Source organism: Cervus elaphus, chromosome 16 (genome assembly GCF_910594005.1).
Source record: "Cervus elaphus chromosome 16, mCerEla1.1, whole genome shotgun sequence".
NCBI classification, from domain to species: domain Eukaryota; kingdom Metazoa; phylum Chordata; class Mammalia; order Artiodactyla; family Cervidae; genus Cervus; species Cervus elaphus.
In genome coordinates, this window is record NC_057830.1 from 40,477,826 (window position 1) to 40,496,816 (window position 18,991).

At 48.6% G+C, this 18,991-nt stretch overlaps 1 protein-coding gene across 6 annotated transcripts; it reads left to right on the forward strand.

The window, feature by feature from the left end:
- Positions 1–3,216: 3,216 nt before the first annotated feature.
- LOC122710273 (tumor necrosis factor receptor superfamily member 10A-like) lies at positions 3,217–16,686 on the forward strand. 6 transcript variants are annotated; one of them, XR_006345899.1, is made up of 10 exons: positions 3,217–3,479; positions 7,546–7,645; positions 8,245–8,358; positions 9,370–9,481; positions 10,303–10,376; positions 10,462–10,560; positions 10,982–11,007; positions 11,566–11,626; positions 12,741–12,807; positions 14,690–16,686. XR_006345899.1 is itself a non-coding variant. In XM_043927968.1 (10 exons), the coding sequence occupies exons 1-10, from the start codon at positions 3,297–3,299 to the stop codon at positions 14,734–14,736; spliced, it is 1,011 nt and encodes a 336-aa protein (XP_043783903.1). In that variant the 5' UTR covers positions 3,217–3,296; the 3' UTR covers positions 14,737–16,686. The 6 variants fall into 6 exon arrangements, 2 of the variants coding, with proteins under 2 accessions (XP_043783903.1, XP_043783905.1); XR_006345901.1 differs by having other exon boundaries at positions 10,982–10,990; positions 14,690–14,764; XR_006345900.1 differs by lacking the exon at positions 14,690–16,686 and adding an exon at positions 14,423–14,679.
- Positions 16,687–18,991: the final 2,305 nt, after the last annotated feature.

Consider the following 18,991-nt stretch of genomic DNA (forward strand, 5'->3'; position numbering starts at 1 on the left):
GGAGGCAGCGGGGTTGGGTGGGAGAAATGGGTGAAGAAGATCAAAAGGCAAAAAGAAAAGAAAAAAGGCCTGGATGTGAACTAAGAGTTAACAGACTCAAGACTCAAGACTCATGCACTCATGACTGCAGGCTTTAGCACAGGGACTGGGGAGGGTTCTGGCGGGCTGCTTAATATGTCTCTTGCTTCCTCTTGGTTCTTCATGCCATGGTAGGTGATGAGGCTGGGGGCACACAGGACTTCCACCAGCCCGAATCATCAGTTGCATCCAGTCTGCCTTGGGTTCTCTCTGGCAGCTCCCCTCCCCAGGACCAGCTTGGATTCCCCCCTCCCCTAGTTGGACTGTTACCAAAAGACCTGCCTCAGGCCTCAGGGGTCAAGGGACAAAGTGTACATTTTTTTTTAAAATTTTTAAATTAAAAACAAAACACGGGGATTCCCCGGTGGTCCAGTGGTTAGGACTCTGTCCTTCTACTGCAGGGGCACAAGTTTGTTCCCTGGTCAGGGAACTAAGTTCCCACATGCCATAAGGCAGCCAAAAATAAAATGAAACAAACAAAAAACTTTCTGGGACTTCCCTGGTGGTCCAGGGGTTAAGAATCTGCTTGGCCAAGCAGGGACAGGGATTCGATCCCTGCTCCGGGAAGATTCCATATGTTTCGGGGCAACGAAGCTCCTGCAACACAACTTCTGAGGCCTGCGCTCTGGAGCCTGTGCTCCACAAGAGAAGCCACGGCAATGAGAAGCCCACCCACCAGGACCAGAGAGTAGCCCCCGCTCTCCACAACTAGAGAAAAGCCAGTGTGCATCGATGAAGACCCAGCATAGCCAGAAATGAATTAATTAATTAAAAACATTTTTCCAAACAAAACCCCAGACTGTCCTCAAGTCACACGGGGATTTATTGACTCTGGATGATCAGAACTCAGAGCTCTCAGTGGACACGTTGGTATTCTGGTCCACAATTTAAATAAAGAAAAAACAATTGAATACAGGGTCTGGCTGGGGGGATCTGCTGTGACAAACAACGGGTAGGAAAGCTCTTCCCCACCCTGGGCCCCCACCAGGCTTCTGAGGGGGCAACTTCCAGAACACCTCCCAGGGTTGCTGGGCAGCCCAGGGCAGGAGCCCTTGTTTCCAGCCTGCAACATTCCGACAGGAAGCAGGCCTGTGGAGCAAAGTGATGAGGGATGGAAAGCAAAGGCAGAGAGGGATTTAATTCGTTTTTGAACCAGTCTCACCTGTGAGATTATTCCTTTCAGTGGAAGAGATTTTCATAATAAGGGTTCCTTTCTCTTTTCTGTTGCATGACTAAATCTGAAAGGTGCTCTAACAGACTTTGATGGAACCTTTTTTTTAAAAAAAACAAACTATTTGTACTTGTCTTGCTGTCCTAAGTACTACACCCTCGTAGGATAGAGAGCCCAGCACCAGTGCAGTATGGGGGACAGACCTGGGCTTGGGAACGGCACTATGGAGTCCGTGGGAAGAGCCCACACATATCAGAGACCCTCTGGGAAGTGAGAGGAAGAGTAGAAGAAGATACTGGGAACCCTGAGGAGTGAATGCTACCTTTTTAGGCACCATGAAAGGCAGTTTGGTACCTTTTTAAAAATAGATTTTATTTAATGCCAGTACTTATTTATTTGTCTGCCTTGGGTCTTTGTTCCGGCAGGGGTGATCTTCCTTCCATCCTGTGGGTTTCCTTCCTTGTAGTGCATGCACTCTCTTGTTGTAGAGGGTGGAGCTCAGTAGTTGGGGGTGCGCCAGCTCAGTAGCTTGAGGCATGTGAGATCTTAGTTCCCCCTATCAGGGATCAAACCTGAGATCCCTGCATTGGAAGGCAGATTATTAACCACTGAAGCACCAGGAAAGTCCTGATTTGGTAACTTCTTGGTCCTGGCAAACTAGGGAGATGGGACACTCTGGGGTGACTTGGACCCTTCTCTGAGCCTGATGACAGGAAGTAATGTATTGCCTCAATGTGAATGGTGACCCCAGTTTGTGAAATCAGAGACATTCAGAGTCATGAACATAAAATAGGACTTGGTGGATACATTCATCTGCAAATAAAGTGTTTCAACTACATAGTCACAGCCAGGCCACCTTCTTTCTCCTGGATGCCACTTATATTGGGGCAGGGATTTATTCACCAGGCTCCAAAATGTTCTGTTGGGTAGAACTTCAGGTTTATAAAATAAAAGTGACAAAAGTAAACTTATAAACCATGCTTATGATACTTAAGATCTTTGAAAAGTAGAGTTCACAACAGGAAAATATGGTGTGTATCTCTTGCCCTTGGGAGCTTCCCTGGTGACTCAGTGGTAAAGAATCCACCTGCCAATGCAGGAGACTTGAGTTCCATCCTTGGGTCGGGAAGATCCCCTGGAGAAGGGAATGGCAACCCACTCCAGTATTCTTGCATGAGAAATCCCATAGACAGAGGAGCCTGGAGGGCCTGCAGTCCATGGAGTTGCAAAAGAGTTGGCCATGACTTAGCAACTAAACAATTCTTTGCCTTTAAATAAATACTTATTTGTAATTCTATAGTAAAGTGATTATTAACACTATTTATATGATATAGGCCCAGGGCAAAAAGGTTCACCAGGTCTGTCTCATTTCCTAAGTACTTAAATCTCAGAAAGTGCAAGTGAGTCTGGCAACCTACTGATTTTTCTAACAATTCAAGGTTTCCTAATTGACCCATCACTCCCCTACAGTACAGTACAGGGCACCTCTTGGATCTCCTTCTTGGCTGTCCGTGTTCTCTGGCCTCCTTGGGGCCCTGGTCAATGAAGCGGGGGTGCGGGGAGGAGCAGAAGCTGGGAGTGGGCAGAAGGCGGTAATTAGAAGACAGGTGGTTCATTCATTTTTGTCAACCCGTGGGGCATTTGACCTGCAAAGGGCAGAGTTAGGACCTGCCTGGAATGCAGATTCTGAGTCTCACTGGCCAGATCACACAGAGCACGTGGGAGGTGCCCTGTCCCAGCCTCCCAAAGGCACAGACCAGGCTGGCGCTGAATGAAAAACCGCATCCACAGGATTTTAGCTGGCGGAAGTTCCCCTTCCGCACCAAGGAGACTTAGGGGTCCCGGCTCCTCTCCTGAGCCAGGCGTGATTGGCTGGAAGTGGTAATGATTACATCAGCAGGCACTGGTTCATTCGCTACGCTAGGTGGCGCAATCCCAGGGCGGGGTGGTATAAAAGTAGAAGCAGGCTCAGATTAAATAGCAGAGCTCGGCTCCGCGCACCTCCTAGAGGCGATCTCGCGCCCCACGAAACACACTTTCATTTCTGATGGCTCTGGCGGCTGTCACCCCGCGGCAACCTGGACAGCGAACGCTGCCCGACCGCACCTGGCAGCGGAGACCGAGGACACCGGCCGCCTCGCGCTCCCGGGGAGGGTGCACCCAGGGCCCCAGGCCTCGGCTCCGGGGCCCCTGGGCTGTCATCTTCGTCGTCTTGGGTGTCTTGCTGTTGGTGAGTTCCCGCAGCGAGTCCTGGCTCCAAAAGGCACTCTTGGAGGCCCGGAAAAGGCCCCGGGGCACCTGCCTGGGCAAATCCCGGCAGGACCCCCGGGCAAGTCCAAGTGCTCGGCGCGTTGGTGGGGGGCGCTAGAGGAGTGCGGATCCTTGGCATCTACTTGCTGCCCAGAAGAGCTGGCTCCTTGGAGAGCCTGACCTCTGGATTGGCCCCAGGCCCAGCTGGCATCAGATCGTCATTTCTTTCCTTTCCCTTCCCTTTTCCCTCTGCCGACCCTCCTCACTCTTTTCTTTCTCTCTTTCTCTCTTTTTCTATTTTGCACTGCATTTATCGTCTAAAACGTGTCCTTTGTAAATCATTAACAGTGTAGGCCCCATCTTCCCCCATCTACTGCCTTAAGCACCCTTACATTTCCTTTTCTCTGAAAGGAGAACAACCTCAAAATTGCCTTCAGCTCCTTGCACTTTATGAATAGAAACCACCAATGACTCAGCTTGGGCCAGATTCTCACCACTTTCTTTCAGAGGGGAGTTGGAGGCTCTGGGTGTGGTTCACCGCTGCTGCTAAGTCGCTTCAGTAGTGTCCAACTCTGTGCGACCCCTTAGACGGCAGCCCACCAGGCTCCCCCGTCCCTGAGTGTGCATTTTTAAGAAACTCACAATGGGGGAAAATGTGCACACTTGGCACCGCTTTCTTGAATTGTTTGAGGCTCTTTTCAAAGTTGCTTATATGTTCAAAGAAAAAAAAATTAAGGGTCTGACAAAGTTACAGGAATTGTGAAATATGCATCTTTCATTGAATGAATTAGTACCAAAAAATCTGGAAAGAAATAGCATTTTGTATTCACAAGAAGCATAGAATTTGTTTTTAAAGTATCGGTTTGTAATAGGTAGGACTCATGTTGAACACTACTTGAGGAATGGGTCTGGGTGCCTGTCCAGTATCCAGTGTAGCCATGTGCATTGTCTGTTGGGTAACTCAGAAGTGGAATTGCTGGGTCAGTGGGTTAGATAATTCTACACTTTTGTCTAGACAATGACAAACTGTTCTCCCAAAGAAGCCTGGGCCATTTTTAACTCACACCAGGAGGCCATGATGGCGCCCTGTTTCCCGGCACCCTCGCCGCACTGAACTTCAGCGCTTTGGTCTCAGAAGTAAAGCTGGGATGCCATGGGGCCACGCTTCCGATTCTTCATTCCAGTAGAGTGTTTCGAGGCTCCATGAGATTGCTGAGACTGGGAGTGGATAGCCAGGAGACCCAGGTTAGGTCACAGGGCAGGGCACAAAAATACAGACAATCAAAGAACTAACACAAATCTTTACACAAATTCTTTCAGACAACAGGAGTTCTTCACTAGTTCTTCTAAGGCCAACATAACCCTAATACCTAAACCTAACGGCAACATTTGAAAAGAAGAAAAAAAATGACTTTTAAATACCCTTCCTAAAAACAGAGGCAAAATTCCTTTACAAAGCAAACAGTAAACTACATTCAGGAAGATTTAAAGAAGAAAACATACCATGACCAAATGGGGTTAATCTCAGGAATAAGTGTTGGATTAACATCTGAAAATCAATCAGTGTTTTTCACTATATTAACAGTGTGGGTGCTTCCCTGGTGGTCCAGTGGTTAAGAAGCTCCTGGCAATGTGAGAGACACTAGTTCATTCTCTGGTCTGGGAGGATCCCACATGCCTGGGAGCAACTGAGCCCATGTGCTACAACTACTGAGCCCCCACTGCAACTGCCGAAGCCTGTGCACCTAGAGTCTATGCTCCACAGCAAGAGAAGCCACTGCAATGAGAAGCCTACACATGAAAGTCAAGAGTATCCTCCACTCGCCACAACTAGAGAAAGCCTCACTTCCACTGTATAGTCATAAGGGATTTCATTTAGGTCATACCTGAATGGTCTAGTGGTTTTCCCTACTTTCTTCAATTTAAGTCTGAATTTGGCAATAAGGAGTTCCTGATCTGAGCCACAGTCAGCTGCCGGTCTGGTTTTTGCTGACTGTACAGAGCTTCTCCATCTTTGGCTGCGAAGAATATAATCAATCTGAGTTCGGTGTTGACCATCTGGTGATGTCCATGTGTAGAGTCTCTTGTGTTGTTGGAAGAGGGTGTTTCCTGTGACCAGTGCGTTCTCTTGGCAGAACTCTATTAGTCTTTGCCCTGCCTCATTCCATACTCCAAGGCCAAATTTGCCTGTTACTCCAGGTGTTTCTTGACTTCCTACTTTTGGATTCCAGTCCCCTATGATGAAAAGGACATCTTTTTTAGCTGTTAGTTCTAAAAGGTCTTGTAGGTCTTCCTAAAACCATTCAACTTCAGCTTCTTCAGTGTTGCTGGTTGGGGCATAGGCTTGGATTACTGTGATATTGAATGGTTTGCCTTGGAAACGAACAGAGATCATTCTGTCATTTTTGAGATTGCATCCAAGTACTGCATTTCGGACTCTTTTGTTGACCATGATGGCTGCTCCATTTCTTCTAAGGGATTCCTGCCACAGTAGTAGATATAATGGTCATCTGAGTTAAATTCACCCATTCCTGTCCATTTTAGTTCGCTGATTCCTAGAATGTCGACATTTACTCTTGCTATCTCCTGTTTGACCACTTCCAATTTGCCTTGATTCATGGACCTCACATTCCAGGTTCCTATGCTATATTGCTCTTTACAGCATCAGACCTTGCTTCTATCACCAGTCACATCCACAGCTGGGTGTTGTTTTTGCTTTGGCTCCATCCCTTCATTCTCTCTGGAGTTATTTCTCCACTGATCTCCAGTAGCATACTGGGCACCTACCGACCTGGGGAGTTCCTCTTTCAGTATCCTATCTTTTTGCCTTTTCATACTGTTCATATGAGCTTAGCTGTCCCCAAATATTTAACAGGTTGCATTTTATCTTGTTTAGATCCAGGCAGTTGAACTGGGCTCAACATAAGCTGTTTCCATTTTTTTTTTTTTTTCTCTTAATGTCACTTTCTACTTTAAATCACTCCCAGATTAAAGTTACAAAACTATACAAAACCCTTTGTTTCCTGTATCATCTGAAACATAGCTGCTGACATGACAGATCCCATGAATGGACACTTGGATGTATATTTCCCACAAATTAGGACAGTCTCCCCCCAAATGAGAATACAATTCTGAACATCAGAACACTATCATCAACACATTAATCCTGGTCAAATCCTCAGACTCCAGTGATTTTTGACTGGCTCCATTGTGTCATTTTTAGCACAGAGACTTGGCTGAAAACCCTGTATTGCTATTTCTTCTTTCTTCATGTGACTCTTGTGTTTTGTGGAACACTGACAGCTTCCTTTTTGGGACAGCTTGTTGCATTAAAGCCACAAATTCATTACTCAATATGTGATTCTATATCCTGATTATGAAAAATTGTATGCATGGCAGAACGCTCATTTGTGAAAATGTGTGTGTGTGTGTCTGCACACACATGTGAGAAAGAGAGAGAAAGCCTGAGAGTATTCACACATATGGTCAAATAGAAGAAGTCAAGACACAAAATAATGAATGTTTTCTCTAATCAAGGGGATCTGTGTGGTTTCTGTATTGTTATAAAAAAAGTTTTTCTTGCCCATACTTTCTGGGCTTCCCAGGTAGTGCTAGTGGTAAAAAAAACCAGCCTGCCAACACAGGAGACGCAAGAGACTGAAGTTTGATCCCTGGGTCGGGAAGATCCCCTGGAGGAGGAAATGGCAACTCACTCCAAAATTCTTGCTGGGAGAATCCCATGGACAGAGGAGTCCGATGGGCTACAGTCCATGGGGTTGCAAAGAATTGGATGGATCTGAGCACATACTTTCTGGAATAAACATATTTTAAGAGGAAAGAATACAGGGGAAAAAACTTCAGTGTAAGTTCCTTGCTAGCACAAAAGGCCAAAGGACAAACATGAAAAGAATGAGAGTTTAGAGCTGGGAAGAAAGGTCCCAGTTCTGTTTCACTTTGCAGGTAGTGGTCAAGGAAATGTGGGGTGGATCCTAGTAGGGGTGAGAGTGTGGAAGCCACTCATGCCTGTCCCTGCTTTGTCCCCATAGGTCAAACCTGCTTCAGCCATGTCTATAAGGAAGGATGAAGTTCCCCAGCAGTTATCAGCCCCACTGGAATGGATCCGCCAACAGAACTTATGTCCACCAGGTAGATTCTAAGGCTGGTCTCCAACACTTGTCTTCATGTCTCTGTACTTATTTTTGGCCATGCTGAGGCTCTGTTGCTACTTGAGCTTCTCACTGGGGTGGCTTCTCTTGTTGCAGAGCACCGGCGCTCGGGTGCAGGGGCTTCAGTAGTTGCAGCATGTGTGCTCCGTAGTTGTGGATCCCCGAGCTGTAGAGCACAGGCTTGGTATTTGTGACACATTGGGCTTAGCTGCTCCGCAGCACGTGGGATCTTCCCGGACCAGGGATCGAACCCATGTATTATGCATAGGCAGGCAGATTTTTTTTTTTGTGGCAGGCAGATTCTTTACCACTGAGCCACCAGCGAAGCCCCTGACCTTTCTTTTTACTGTTGAATGTGCCAGCTATGAATGTGACTTGGATGTGTGGCTTGTAACATATGTCTGTTGGCAGTACTGGTCTAGGGTATGTGGTAGATGAAGAATCAAAAGATGAAAGCCCGGTTGAGGAGAGTTCCCCTTGTGGATTCCACAGATGGCCAAAAGAGGCCTCCCCAGCCACACTGCCAGCCTCAGGGAATCCTGCAGGGATTTACTCACCAGCTTTTCCCTTCCTTCCCAGGATTCTATATGGAAGAAGTCAGTGGAGGTTGTGCCCCTTGCACCGATGGGACAGACTACACCAATCATTCAAACACCCTCCCTTCTTGCTTACCTTGCACGACTTGCAAATCAGGTACAGAACCTGTGGTCCCCCATGCCTGCAGTTAAGGTGCTGGGTGATGAGATGGGATTTAAATGGGATGAGGAGTCAGAAACCTGATTTCCAGTCCAGCTAGGTCTTCATCCTGCCTTAGGTCAGCAAAATAAATGAAAACAGAAGTTATTTGCATAACGCATTCCAACTGGTAGGGAAGTCTTTCAGAAGATCAGCTGGAAAGAGGGGAATAACATGTCCCTTGGTGGAGGGAGCTGGATGGTAACAGTGCAGACAGAAGGCCTGGGGGAGTGGGGGCAGGGCTGGGTTTGAGCTGTGTGATGTGTCTGATCCTGGGCCAGGCTCCTGTGAGCGCCATGCCCTCTGCTCTGGGGTCTCAGCCTGTCTCAGCCTTCATGACCTGAGGTCCCTCTGCCTCTCCAGCAGGGCATCACCCATTGGGACATCACCCAAGGGTTCCTCTCCATCTACAGTGTCTCAGATTACACCTCACCCCACCCCACTTCTTGCTCCTCATTTGTGATCTAAAACATTTTTCTTCTCAACCCTGATGCAATCCGTAAGGATGCACAGTCCCTTTTGTATGCCTCTATTGGTGACACATGAACAGTGGCTGTTCTATGGATGGGCTGTGTGTGTTGCTGCAGAAAATGGCCCCCAAATTACTTTAAAAAAAGATTAATTCATTTATTTTTGGCTGTTCTGGGTCTTTCTTGCAGATCAAGGGCCTTCTCCAGTTGTGGTGGGGGGCTACTCCTTGTGGCCTCTGACCGTGGTGTACAGGCCCCAGAGCGCAGGATCAGTAGTGGGGGCACACGGGCTTAGCTGCCCCGCAGCACGTGGGGTCTTCCCAGACCAGGGAGGGAACCTGTGTCCCCTGCTTTGACAGGCGGATTCTTAACCACTGGACCACCCAGGAAGCCCTCCGAATTACTTCTTAAACTGAGTGGATGGAGCTCTGAGTGGTGAAGAAGGGTTGAGAGACATATTAGGGAAACACACCCTCAAAACCTTATCTTTGGTCTCTAGAAGAAGAAGAAAAAAACTGCTGCACCTCCAGCAAGGACACTGAGTGCCAGTGCAAACCCGGCACTTTCCGTGGAGAAGATGCACCTGAATTCTGTCAAAAATGCAGCGCCGGGTGAGACACAGGAGCCTAGGGGGCTTCCAACCCACAGGAGACTCCAGTTTCCTTGTACCCCTTTCTCTCTCTGCTTCCCTGAAGCGCCTCCCACCTCTCAGAGCTCCTCTGTGCCTGTGGGGTCTCCCGAGCCTGCAGCAGCGCTCCCCACCACCACCGTTTGTCCTGCACGGCTTTCCCAGCGGCCCCTTCCCACGTCTCCTCGGGCATGGCCTGGAAAGACCAAAGTGCTGACAGCAGACAGAAGTCATAATGAGGCCATGTGTGTGCTCCTTCAACGTTCCTATAAAACCGGAGCCAAGTCCACAGGTCTCACACCCAGCCCTTGTTCCCCAGTAGCACCTGAATCTTTCCTATTCGGGGACTCGGGCCGATAGTAATTCACTATCCTCTGATGCTCCACTGTTGGCTGAGATCGGTAGGAAGAGTCAACAGGTGGATGAGAGGGCCTCGTATTCAAGTTTGACTGGAGGATGAGTCAAACTTGTGCCCACACCCTTCTGACCCTTGACCTGGATGAGGCACCCCCCCTGCCCCCAGAGCTTCCCGGGCAGCCCAGGGAGGCCAGGGCGGGCCTTGCAGAGGAAGCCCAGCTCCTGAAGGACAGCTCTCATCACTCAGCAGGAGCCCGGGGGCCGCAGTACACAGTCCTGCATTCTTCTCCTGCCCAGTGAGGGGGTGTGAGGGGCCCCTCCCCTGCAGACAGCAGGAGCCTGTACCCCCTCTACTGTCTTGTCAGGGGACCCAGGACAGAAGGCTGCCCCCTCTTTCTCCTCATCCAGCCAGCTGTCCCTGATGGGTCCCCCTGTGTCTGTACCCAGGTGCCCTGATGGGAAGGTCATGGTCATGAACTGTACGCCCTGGAGCAATGTCAAGTGTGTGGACCAAGAATCAGGTACCCTGGCCCATGGGGAGGCCCCGGTTCCTGGAGAGCTAGCAACCATGAGCCGGAGACTACCCATCACTCCCTCTCTTCTCAGGCACTTCACCGCTGGTGACTAACATTTTCACTGGACTTGGAATCACAGTTGTAATCACCTTTGTCCTAATAGGATGTGTTGTATGTTGCTTCTCTAAAGGTGAGGTTCTAGAAGGGAAGGAGGAGGTGCTGGCTCCCTCCTCCATCTCCCCAATCCTCCTGTTCCTCCTGGCTTGTCTCTGATCTTGTTCCCCAGGAAACCCCTCCTCCTCCCACCTCACCTGGTCCTACAAAACGGTGATCACATCGGGCCCCCAACTCAGCTGACAGTCCCCTCTTCCCCCTGGCCGAGTCTGGTGGGAGGAGGCAGAAGAGGGTGGTTCAGGAGCACTGCACAGATTTCACATGGGTTTCATTTTACTTCATTTTCTCCCTTCTCTTCTCCTCCCTGAGTTCTCCAGACTCGGGGTGTCCCGCTTGCAGTCACAGGCCCGGGGCTCTTTGTTCAGTGTCTGTCCCTGGGGAGGGAGGTGCGGCCAGAGGGCCCTCCCCACCACTCAGTGGCGTCTCTTCTCTTCTAGTTTGCTTTGGTGAGTGCTGCCACAAGGCGAGTCGGCTTCTCCAGCATCTGGCGGCATCAGACCCTCAGTAACTGCTTCCGCCCCACAGCAAAGCCCAGGGTGGACCTGGTCCCTGGTTTGTCCTATAGCGTTGTCCCTGACTCTCTCAGCTGGCCTGGGGGCTCTAGGCTGAATGTAGGAGGGAGACTGGCCTGCTGAGCGCTGTCCTAAGGCTGGTTGGCAGCGCTGGCCCTGTCCTAGCTGTTTGAGACACCCTCACTTTGTAACCCTGGGGCATGCGGGGTGTCAGGCAGGGGTGCCCAGTTCCCTTTAGCATCACACCAGAGTCTGGGTGCCATCAGCAGAGCCCAGATGTGCTGAGTCTATGCCCACTTGGGGGGCACAGCACAGGGGTAGGTGGGAAGGCAGAACCCACTGTGTCCCCCCAGACGCTGTAGGGGTTTGTGACGCCTGGGTCAGCGCCTTGTTTTCTCAAGGCCCTTTCCTGGCGCTTATGTCCCCCAAGAGGACCTGGGGCTCTGGACCATGCCCACAACAACAGGCTGACCAGTGGAGATTCACTTTCCATTCTGGTCCCTTGGCAGGAAAAGAAGCTGACAGAAGACAATGCCCAGTCCCAAGATGAAGCAAGCAGAGAGTCTGGTGGTGAGTGTGCGGCTCTGGCCCTTCTGCTTGCTTGGGACTGTGGCAGAGACAGGGAGAGGCAATGCTGGTCAGGTCTCCTCTCCTCTGGGGAGGTGGTGATGGAGGGAGACCAGGGCGTGGAGAGCAGGGAGCCCACCCCCTGTTCTGGCCCACTGGCAGCGCTGATGCTGTTTCTCATCTGTCGTCCTGTCACCAGATCCCTCGTCTAGAACATGCAGCCGAAGGGTGCTCACGCCTCCCATGCCTGACCCAGTGATGGGGTCAGAGCTGCATATTTTTCTGTGTGACTGTTACATACTTTTAAGCCATTCCTCATCATAGTAGGAATTTCACATTTATTTCAAAAGTATTATTAAGTTGAATCTACTTGAAGTAAAATTTCTTTTTCAACATATAGTATTTTCACTATGTATATATGTGTGTGTGTATATATATATACACACACATACATATGAGGAGGGCATGGCAACCCACTCCAGTATTCTTGCCTGGAGAATCCCCATGGACAGAGGAGCCCAGCAGGCTACAGTCCATGGGGTTGCAGAGTCAGACATGACTGAGTGACTAAATATATATATACTATATATGTATACATACACACACACACACACACAGAGAGACATTTACAGTTTTGGGTCGTATCATTTCAGTAGTTTTGAGGTTTTTGAGTGTTACCTTAATTTATAAATTAATCTAGGAGGAATTGAGATCTTTTAGATATTCTATATGTTTCTTATAAAAAGAGTTAGCCTTTTAAGAGTTTTATAATACCTCAACTCCATGTGTGTTTTTCCTTGGTAAATTGCTCATTTCTTGTTGAGGTTGTATCTTTGTATTACAGTGTTCTTTAACCTCATGAGTTTATCCAACTCATAACACTCATCTGTCCATACATTCACATTTAAGTATTATTGTTGAACCATTAGAGTTTCATAAGAATAGAATCATATATAAAATAACGACTCTTATGTCTGCTCCCTTCAAAGATCCTGCATTGGTTTTGTTTTGCTTATGGCTGCCTGTGCCAGAATTTCAGAACCATGTTTACGAGGCTCAGCTCTGTAATCTAGGGCCCTCGATGAAGACCAAGGCTGCTCTCCATTGTGTTTTACAGAAACCAGCAGCATCTGAAGGATCTCAGGGGAGAAGATGGCTGCTGGTTCCAACAGACGCCACAGAAAGTGAGTGCTTTTTTCCCGGGCAGTGGATCAGGAGAGGAGGGAGGAGGGACAGTGTCCTAATTTCTGTCTCCTAATAGCTGTTAGGGCACTCAGAGAAGGGATGGCTTGTCCCTGGACCATCAAGACTCTAATTCCCTCCCTGCCCCCTCCTCTTTTTCCCACCCTGCACCCCTCTGTCCTCTAACAGTGGCCCCTAACACCTCCCTGTCCTTCCCTCCTCCACCATCCTCTCTCCTCCCTGGTTGCTCAGGGCCAGGTTGACCCACTCTGAGACATCTGAGAGGTTGTGCTGTCCAGCGGGACACCCACTGGCCCAGGGAGGCTGTGGAGCACCTGTCCATGCATGCTAAGTCGCTTTAATCATGTCTGACTCTTTGTAACCCCATGGACTATAGCCTGCCAGGCTCCTCAGTCCATGGCATTCTCCAGGCAAGAATACTGCAGTGGGTTACCATGCCCTCCTCCAAGGATCATTCCAACCCAGGGATCGAACCCACATCTTACATCTCCTGCATTAGCAAGCAGGTTCTTTGCCGATGGCACCACTTGGGAAGCCCCGTGGAGCACCTGAACTGTGGCTAAATCTGATGAGCTGTAGTATATAAGTCAATACTGTAGTTCAAGGAGTTGGCAGAGAAAAGCACTGTAATTTGTCTCATTAACAGTTTTTTTTTTTTTTTTTGCATATTGATTACATGTTGACGGGCTTCCCTGCTGGCTCAAATGGTAAAGAATTTGCCTGTAATGCAAGAGAACAGGGTTCAGTCCCTGGGTCGGGAAGATCCCCTGGAGAAGGGAATGGCAACCCACTCCAGTATTCTTGCCTGGAGAATCTCATGGACAGAGCCTGGCGGGCTGCAGTCCATGAAGTGACAGACTTGGACACACAGCCGAGTGACTAAGACTACATATTGCAGTGAAAATTTTAACTTACTTTTGATTGGAGGATGATCGCTTCACGGTGTTATGCTGGTTTCTTCTGTAGAGCAATATGAACCAGCCATGGGGGTACATATATCCCCACCCTCTTGAGCCTCCTTCCAGCGCCCCCATCCCACCTCCCTTAGGTTATCACAGAGCACTGGATTGAGCTCTCTGTGTTATAAAGCAACTTCCCATTAGCTGTCTATATTACATACTGAAATGAAATTTGTTTAGAATACTTTGAGTTAGTACCGTATGTAATGAAAACGAGTATTGTTATTTTTCATGTTTTCAGTGTAGCTGGTACAGAATATAAACTTGTGTTGGGTGCCCTCCTTATGTACTGTGGATGGTGGGGTGCACAGCATTTCACACACACAGCATTGAATCCACAGCACAGTCCATGAGGCGGGTGGTGTTTGCTCCATTTTATGGTTAAATTCTTGCTCAGAGTCTGTCCCCATCCAGCTCTACCACAGTGTCAGGCAGTGAGGCTGAGCGGGGTGTGAGGCCAGAGACCTTCCTCCCTCCAGGCTTTTGCTTTGTCCCCAGTGCAGAGGCGGCAGCCAGGGGACCTCCCCCTCCTGAGACAGGCAGGTGCCCTCCTCTGAGGTCTGTTGCCCCTCGCTGTCCCACCCTGTCTCCTATCACAGATGCCTTCTCCCTCTGTGACAGCAGTCTTCTCTTCCAGATGGGCCCTCATCCCCTGCTTAGGGCAGGACTCTCTGCTGACCTGGACTGCCCCCCACTGCCCTGGGGGCTGGCGAAGCCCAATGCCCAGTGCCGGTGTGGCTTGTTTCTCTGCTGCTGGGAAGCAGGTCAGGGGCGCAGAGCAGCAGGCTTACCAGCAGGGGGAGCGCCTCAGGTTCCCACCCTGAAGTCTAGGCCTGACTTGAGGGTCCTCTGACTTTGTGAAAGCCCGTTCCAACTCTGTCTCTGTGACTTTCCCCCAACCTAGGCCTGAAGCTGTTCTTCAGTGACTTTGCAGCTATCTCTCCCTTGTGACTTCTGTGATTTGCTGCTGAGACAGATGGGCCTCACATGAAATGAGATCCTTGTGGCCAGAGAATAGGCCTGGGGTTCTCCGGATGCCGCGTGTGAAATGCTGCCAGTCACCAAGAAGGGACAGGAGACCTCAGTCAACACCGTGCTGGATGCTTGGAAATGCTGGGGCAAAGACTGACAAAAGAGACAATTCAAGAGCGCCTGCTGAACTCAGGAAAGTATTAACATGTTTATGAAGAAAGTGAGACAGGCTGTGCTGTGCCCTAAGCATTTGAGGACCTCAATCTTTCCCTTCAGGACACACTCCTGATAAGACTTCTACTTTTTATTTGTATTTGTTTGAAATTTGCCATTCATGTTAGTATGTATGCATTCAATGACGTTAACTTATAATGAAAGCGTTAGTCACTGAGTCATGTCCAACTCTTTGCGACCCCATGGACTGTAGCCCACCAGGCTCCTCTGTCCATGGGGTTTCTCCAGGCAAGAATACTGGAGTGGGTTCCCATTTCCTTCTCCAGGGGATCTTCCCTACCCAGGGATGGAACCTGGGTCTCCTGCACTGCAGGCAGACTCTTTACCATCTGAGCCACCAGGGAAGCCCCGTAACTTGTAATATACATCATTAAAGTGCAAACATCTTGTATGTCTTTGTACTTTTATGTTTGTGCACATATTTATACGTGTTCAAACAACGTTTTGGAAATATAATTTCTAGGCTGTTTATGTGGGCTACCTGGTTGAGCACTGGCAATCCAAAGCAATTAGAAATACAAAAGGAGGGCATTCCCTGGCTGTTCAGTGGGTAGGACTCTGCGCTGAGAGCCCTGAGTTCAATCCCTGGTCAGGAAGTAAGATCCCATAAGCCATGAGGCAAAAACAAACAAACAAACAAAAACCTACAAAACAGCAGCAACAACAAAGGAGAGCAAGCCCACTGCTGGGGGAATTTGACCAGTTGGGGATTGCCTGGCGACTTCTACAGGGTCCAGGCTTTAAACATGGCAACTTTATAGTTGTGTGAATATTCGTACTTTTTATAGGGAGATGTTGACAGGTGAGCAGAGCGGGAGAAGTGGCACGCCCACGCAGCGCTGTCTGGTGTCCGTGAGCGGGGCTGTGATCCCCTGGGCTTCCTGTTGCTCACCTGGGAAGTCAGGGTGGGGCGTGGGTTAGATATGAGTGTCTGATAGTTTCTGTGTCACGTCTGGTCTTATCACCGACCTTCATTCCATCTGGGCTCAAGGAAGAGAGGACAGGGATCTGCCATGGTTTCTGGGAGGAAGGATGGACGCGCTCCTGGGTTCTGTTCAGTGTTGGCTTGCTCAACACTAGATGGGTCCCCCTTGATACTGGTGCTCTGAGCCCAGAATTGCCTTTCTGTGTTTGAATTGGCTAATTAAGGGTCTCAGCCCCTCTGTAAGCTTTGACCTTCTGCAGGAAAGACACAGAAATGCTGATTCTTAAATACTGTGAGAACTGACCCAAAATGCCTACTATATTAGGGTTTTGTCTTTTTTTTTTAATTAAAAAAGTTGTGTTTTTTTTTTTACTTCTGCTAAACCTTCTCCATAGTATTCCAATCACTGCAGGATAATTTAATGGCAGAAGCAATTCTCAGGGGGTTTTTGGTCTAATCCATCTCAAGGCTTGTGTGTTGTCTTCCCTAAGGTTGACATGACTGGTGTGGTCAAAACTGGAATTGCCTAAAATTTAGGTACAAATGGATCCAGTGTGTGGAGTTCCCCTGTGTTTTTAGAAAGGCTGATCCGCATGGTCTTTGTGCTACATCCCTCTGGCCCTGATGTCCCTCCCTTTCCTGGAAGTCAGGTGTTTCCTGTCTTTGCTGTTTCTTCTGTGAGGACACTCTGCCTTCATCCCCAGAAGGAGATAGAAACGAATTCTTGGGACTTCCCTGGTGGTTCAGTGGTTAAGACTCTGCACTCCCAATGCAAGGAGCCCGGGTTCAATCTCTGGTTGGGGAGCTGAGATCCCACGTACCACAGCTAAGCACGTGCTCTGCAGCTACTGAGCCCACGTGCTGTAGAGCCTGCACATCACGACTAGAGAAGCCCGTGTGCTGCACTGAAGAGTCTGCACAGCTGAAATAAATAAGATACCATAAAATTTGAAACTGTCACCTATATACTACAAAAAGCATGTCCATTTGTAAAACCGTTTAAAAAAGTAGTCGTGTTAGGTCACTTGTCCCTTTCTCAGAAGACTTCCTTGAGTGCCCATCTAAAGTATCAGCCTTGTCAGTATTTGTCATGTATATTCATTTGTACACGTTTTTTGTGTGTTTTACTAATGAGAATCTTCAAGAAACGTGAAACTTGACTCCTTTGTTACTTTCCTGTGGGTGCTTAGTCGCTCAGTCGTGTCCGACTCTGCGACCCTGTGAACTATAGCCTACCAGACTCCTCTGTCCATGGGATTGATTCTCCAGGCAAGAATACTGGAGTGAGTTGCCATTTCCTACTCCAGGGGATCTTCCCGATCCAGGGATCGAACTCGCGTGTCCTGTGTCTCCTGCATTGCAGGCGAGTTCTTTGCCTGCTGAGCCATCCGGGAAGCATTACTGCTTTATGCCAATGCAAGTGTGACAATTTAAAGTTTACTTGAAGACTGGATGCCTCTTCAGGTTCCTCCCCAGTAATGAATGTGACCAAATTAAATATGCAATGTCATATAGAAATTTTATAATTTTATGTAAATGTGCAATTTTATGATTTTGAACCAAATTGAATATTCAATGTTATATACAAATTTTGCAATTTTCTATAAATATGCAATTTAAAGAATTTGTGGTCAAATATGGAATGTTATATAAAAATTTTATATAAATAAGCAATTGGATGAATTTGTGACCAAAATAAATGGCAGTTACATAGAAATTTTGCAATTTTATGTAAATATGCAATTTTATGACTGTGACCAAATTAAACATGTGCTGTTATATACAAATATTATAATTTTATAGTTTTATACATTTTGGCAAATGTGGAATGTTATAACAAGCATAAGAACTATTAAAATTATGAAATTATAAAGTTTTCTATAAATATACAGTTTTATGAATTTGTGACCAAATTAAATATGTAATTTTACATAACAAGAGGCATCTGCGTGTGTGTGTTTTCCCCATCCTCTGGTTCTCTGGAGCAGTTCTGAGTGAAGGGCACAGCGGTGTGTTCTTGTGTGACCCGCTCCTTCCCGCTCCCCTTTATGCCTCAGGCTCATCCTGCATGGGGGTGTCTCCTGCTCTGACTCAAGACTTCCAGGTGCCAGAGTCCTGGGGCCTGGAACTCAGCCCCTCCTCCGGCCACCTCCTCCCTGCTCTTCCCCTGGGAGAGGGGCCCCAGCTTGGCCGGGTCCTGCACGGCTTCCCTCCTGTGGTGTCTCTGAGTCCTGTCTGGGCCTGCTGGGCTCCCTGGACGTGCAGACCGGCTCTGAGAACTGTTGGGAAGGGCTGGTGGCACCCGGCTTGCTGGGCTTCTTCTGTGGCCCCTCACTTGTGAGCCCCCTGCCACTATGGGGCCACCTTCCCCTTCTGTCCCTGCTGTCCTTTCTGCATCCTCATCACAGTGGGTCTGGTGGCTCAGCCCTGCAACCTCATGGAGACCCAACTCCCTTCCCCTGGACCTTAGGGTAGGATCCCCCACCCACCTAGATTTCCTGGGGGAGCCCAGTGGTCCCACCCCTGTCCCCTTCCCCGGAGCAAAGGTGATAGTGCAGATCTGCACACCCCCCTGACTGCCCCCACTCCTGCCTGGGAGCGACTCCATATTACATCAGGAGTGGGAAGAAAAATATTTTAATCACAAATCAGGAGGAAGAGGTGAATTTATAATTACTTTAAACACTTGAAAAGCAATGTTGCCTGGCAAGTCCCAGTCCATGGGGTCACAAGGAGTCGAACATGACTGAGCAACTAACAATTCACATATGGGATGCGTCTGAGCAGTTCTGCAGGATAGGTAAGAGCACGTATTAGTGGAAATCACCCGAAAACTTAGTGTTTTAAAACTACAGCCTTATTCTTGTTCACTCAGTCACGTCCGACTCTTTGTGATCCCATGGACTGCAGCATGCCAGACTTCCCTCTCCTTCACCATCTCGCAGAGTTTGCTCTAACTCCTGTCCACTGAGTTGGTGATGCCATCCAACCATCTCACCCTGTCAACCACTTCTTTTCATGCCTTCAATCTTTCCCAGCATCACTCTTTTCAAGTGAGTCGGCTCTTCCCATCAG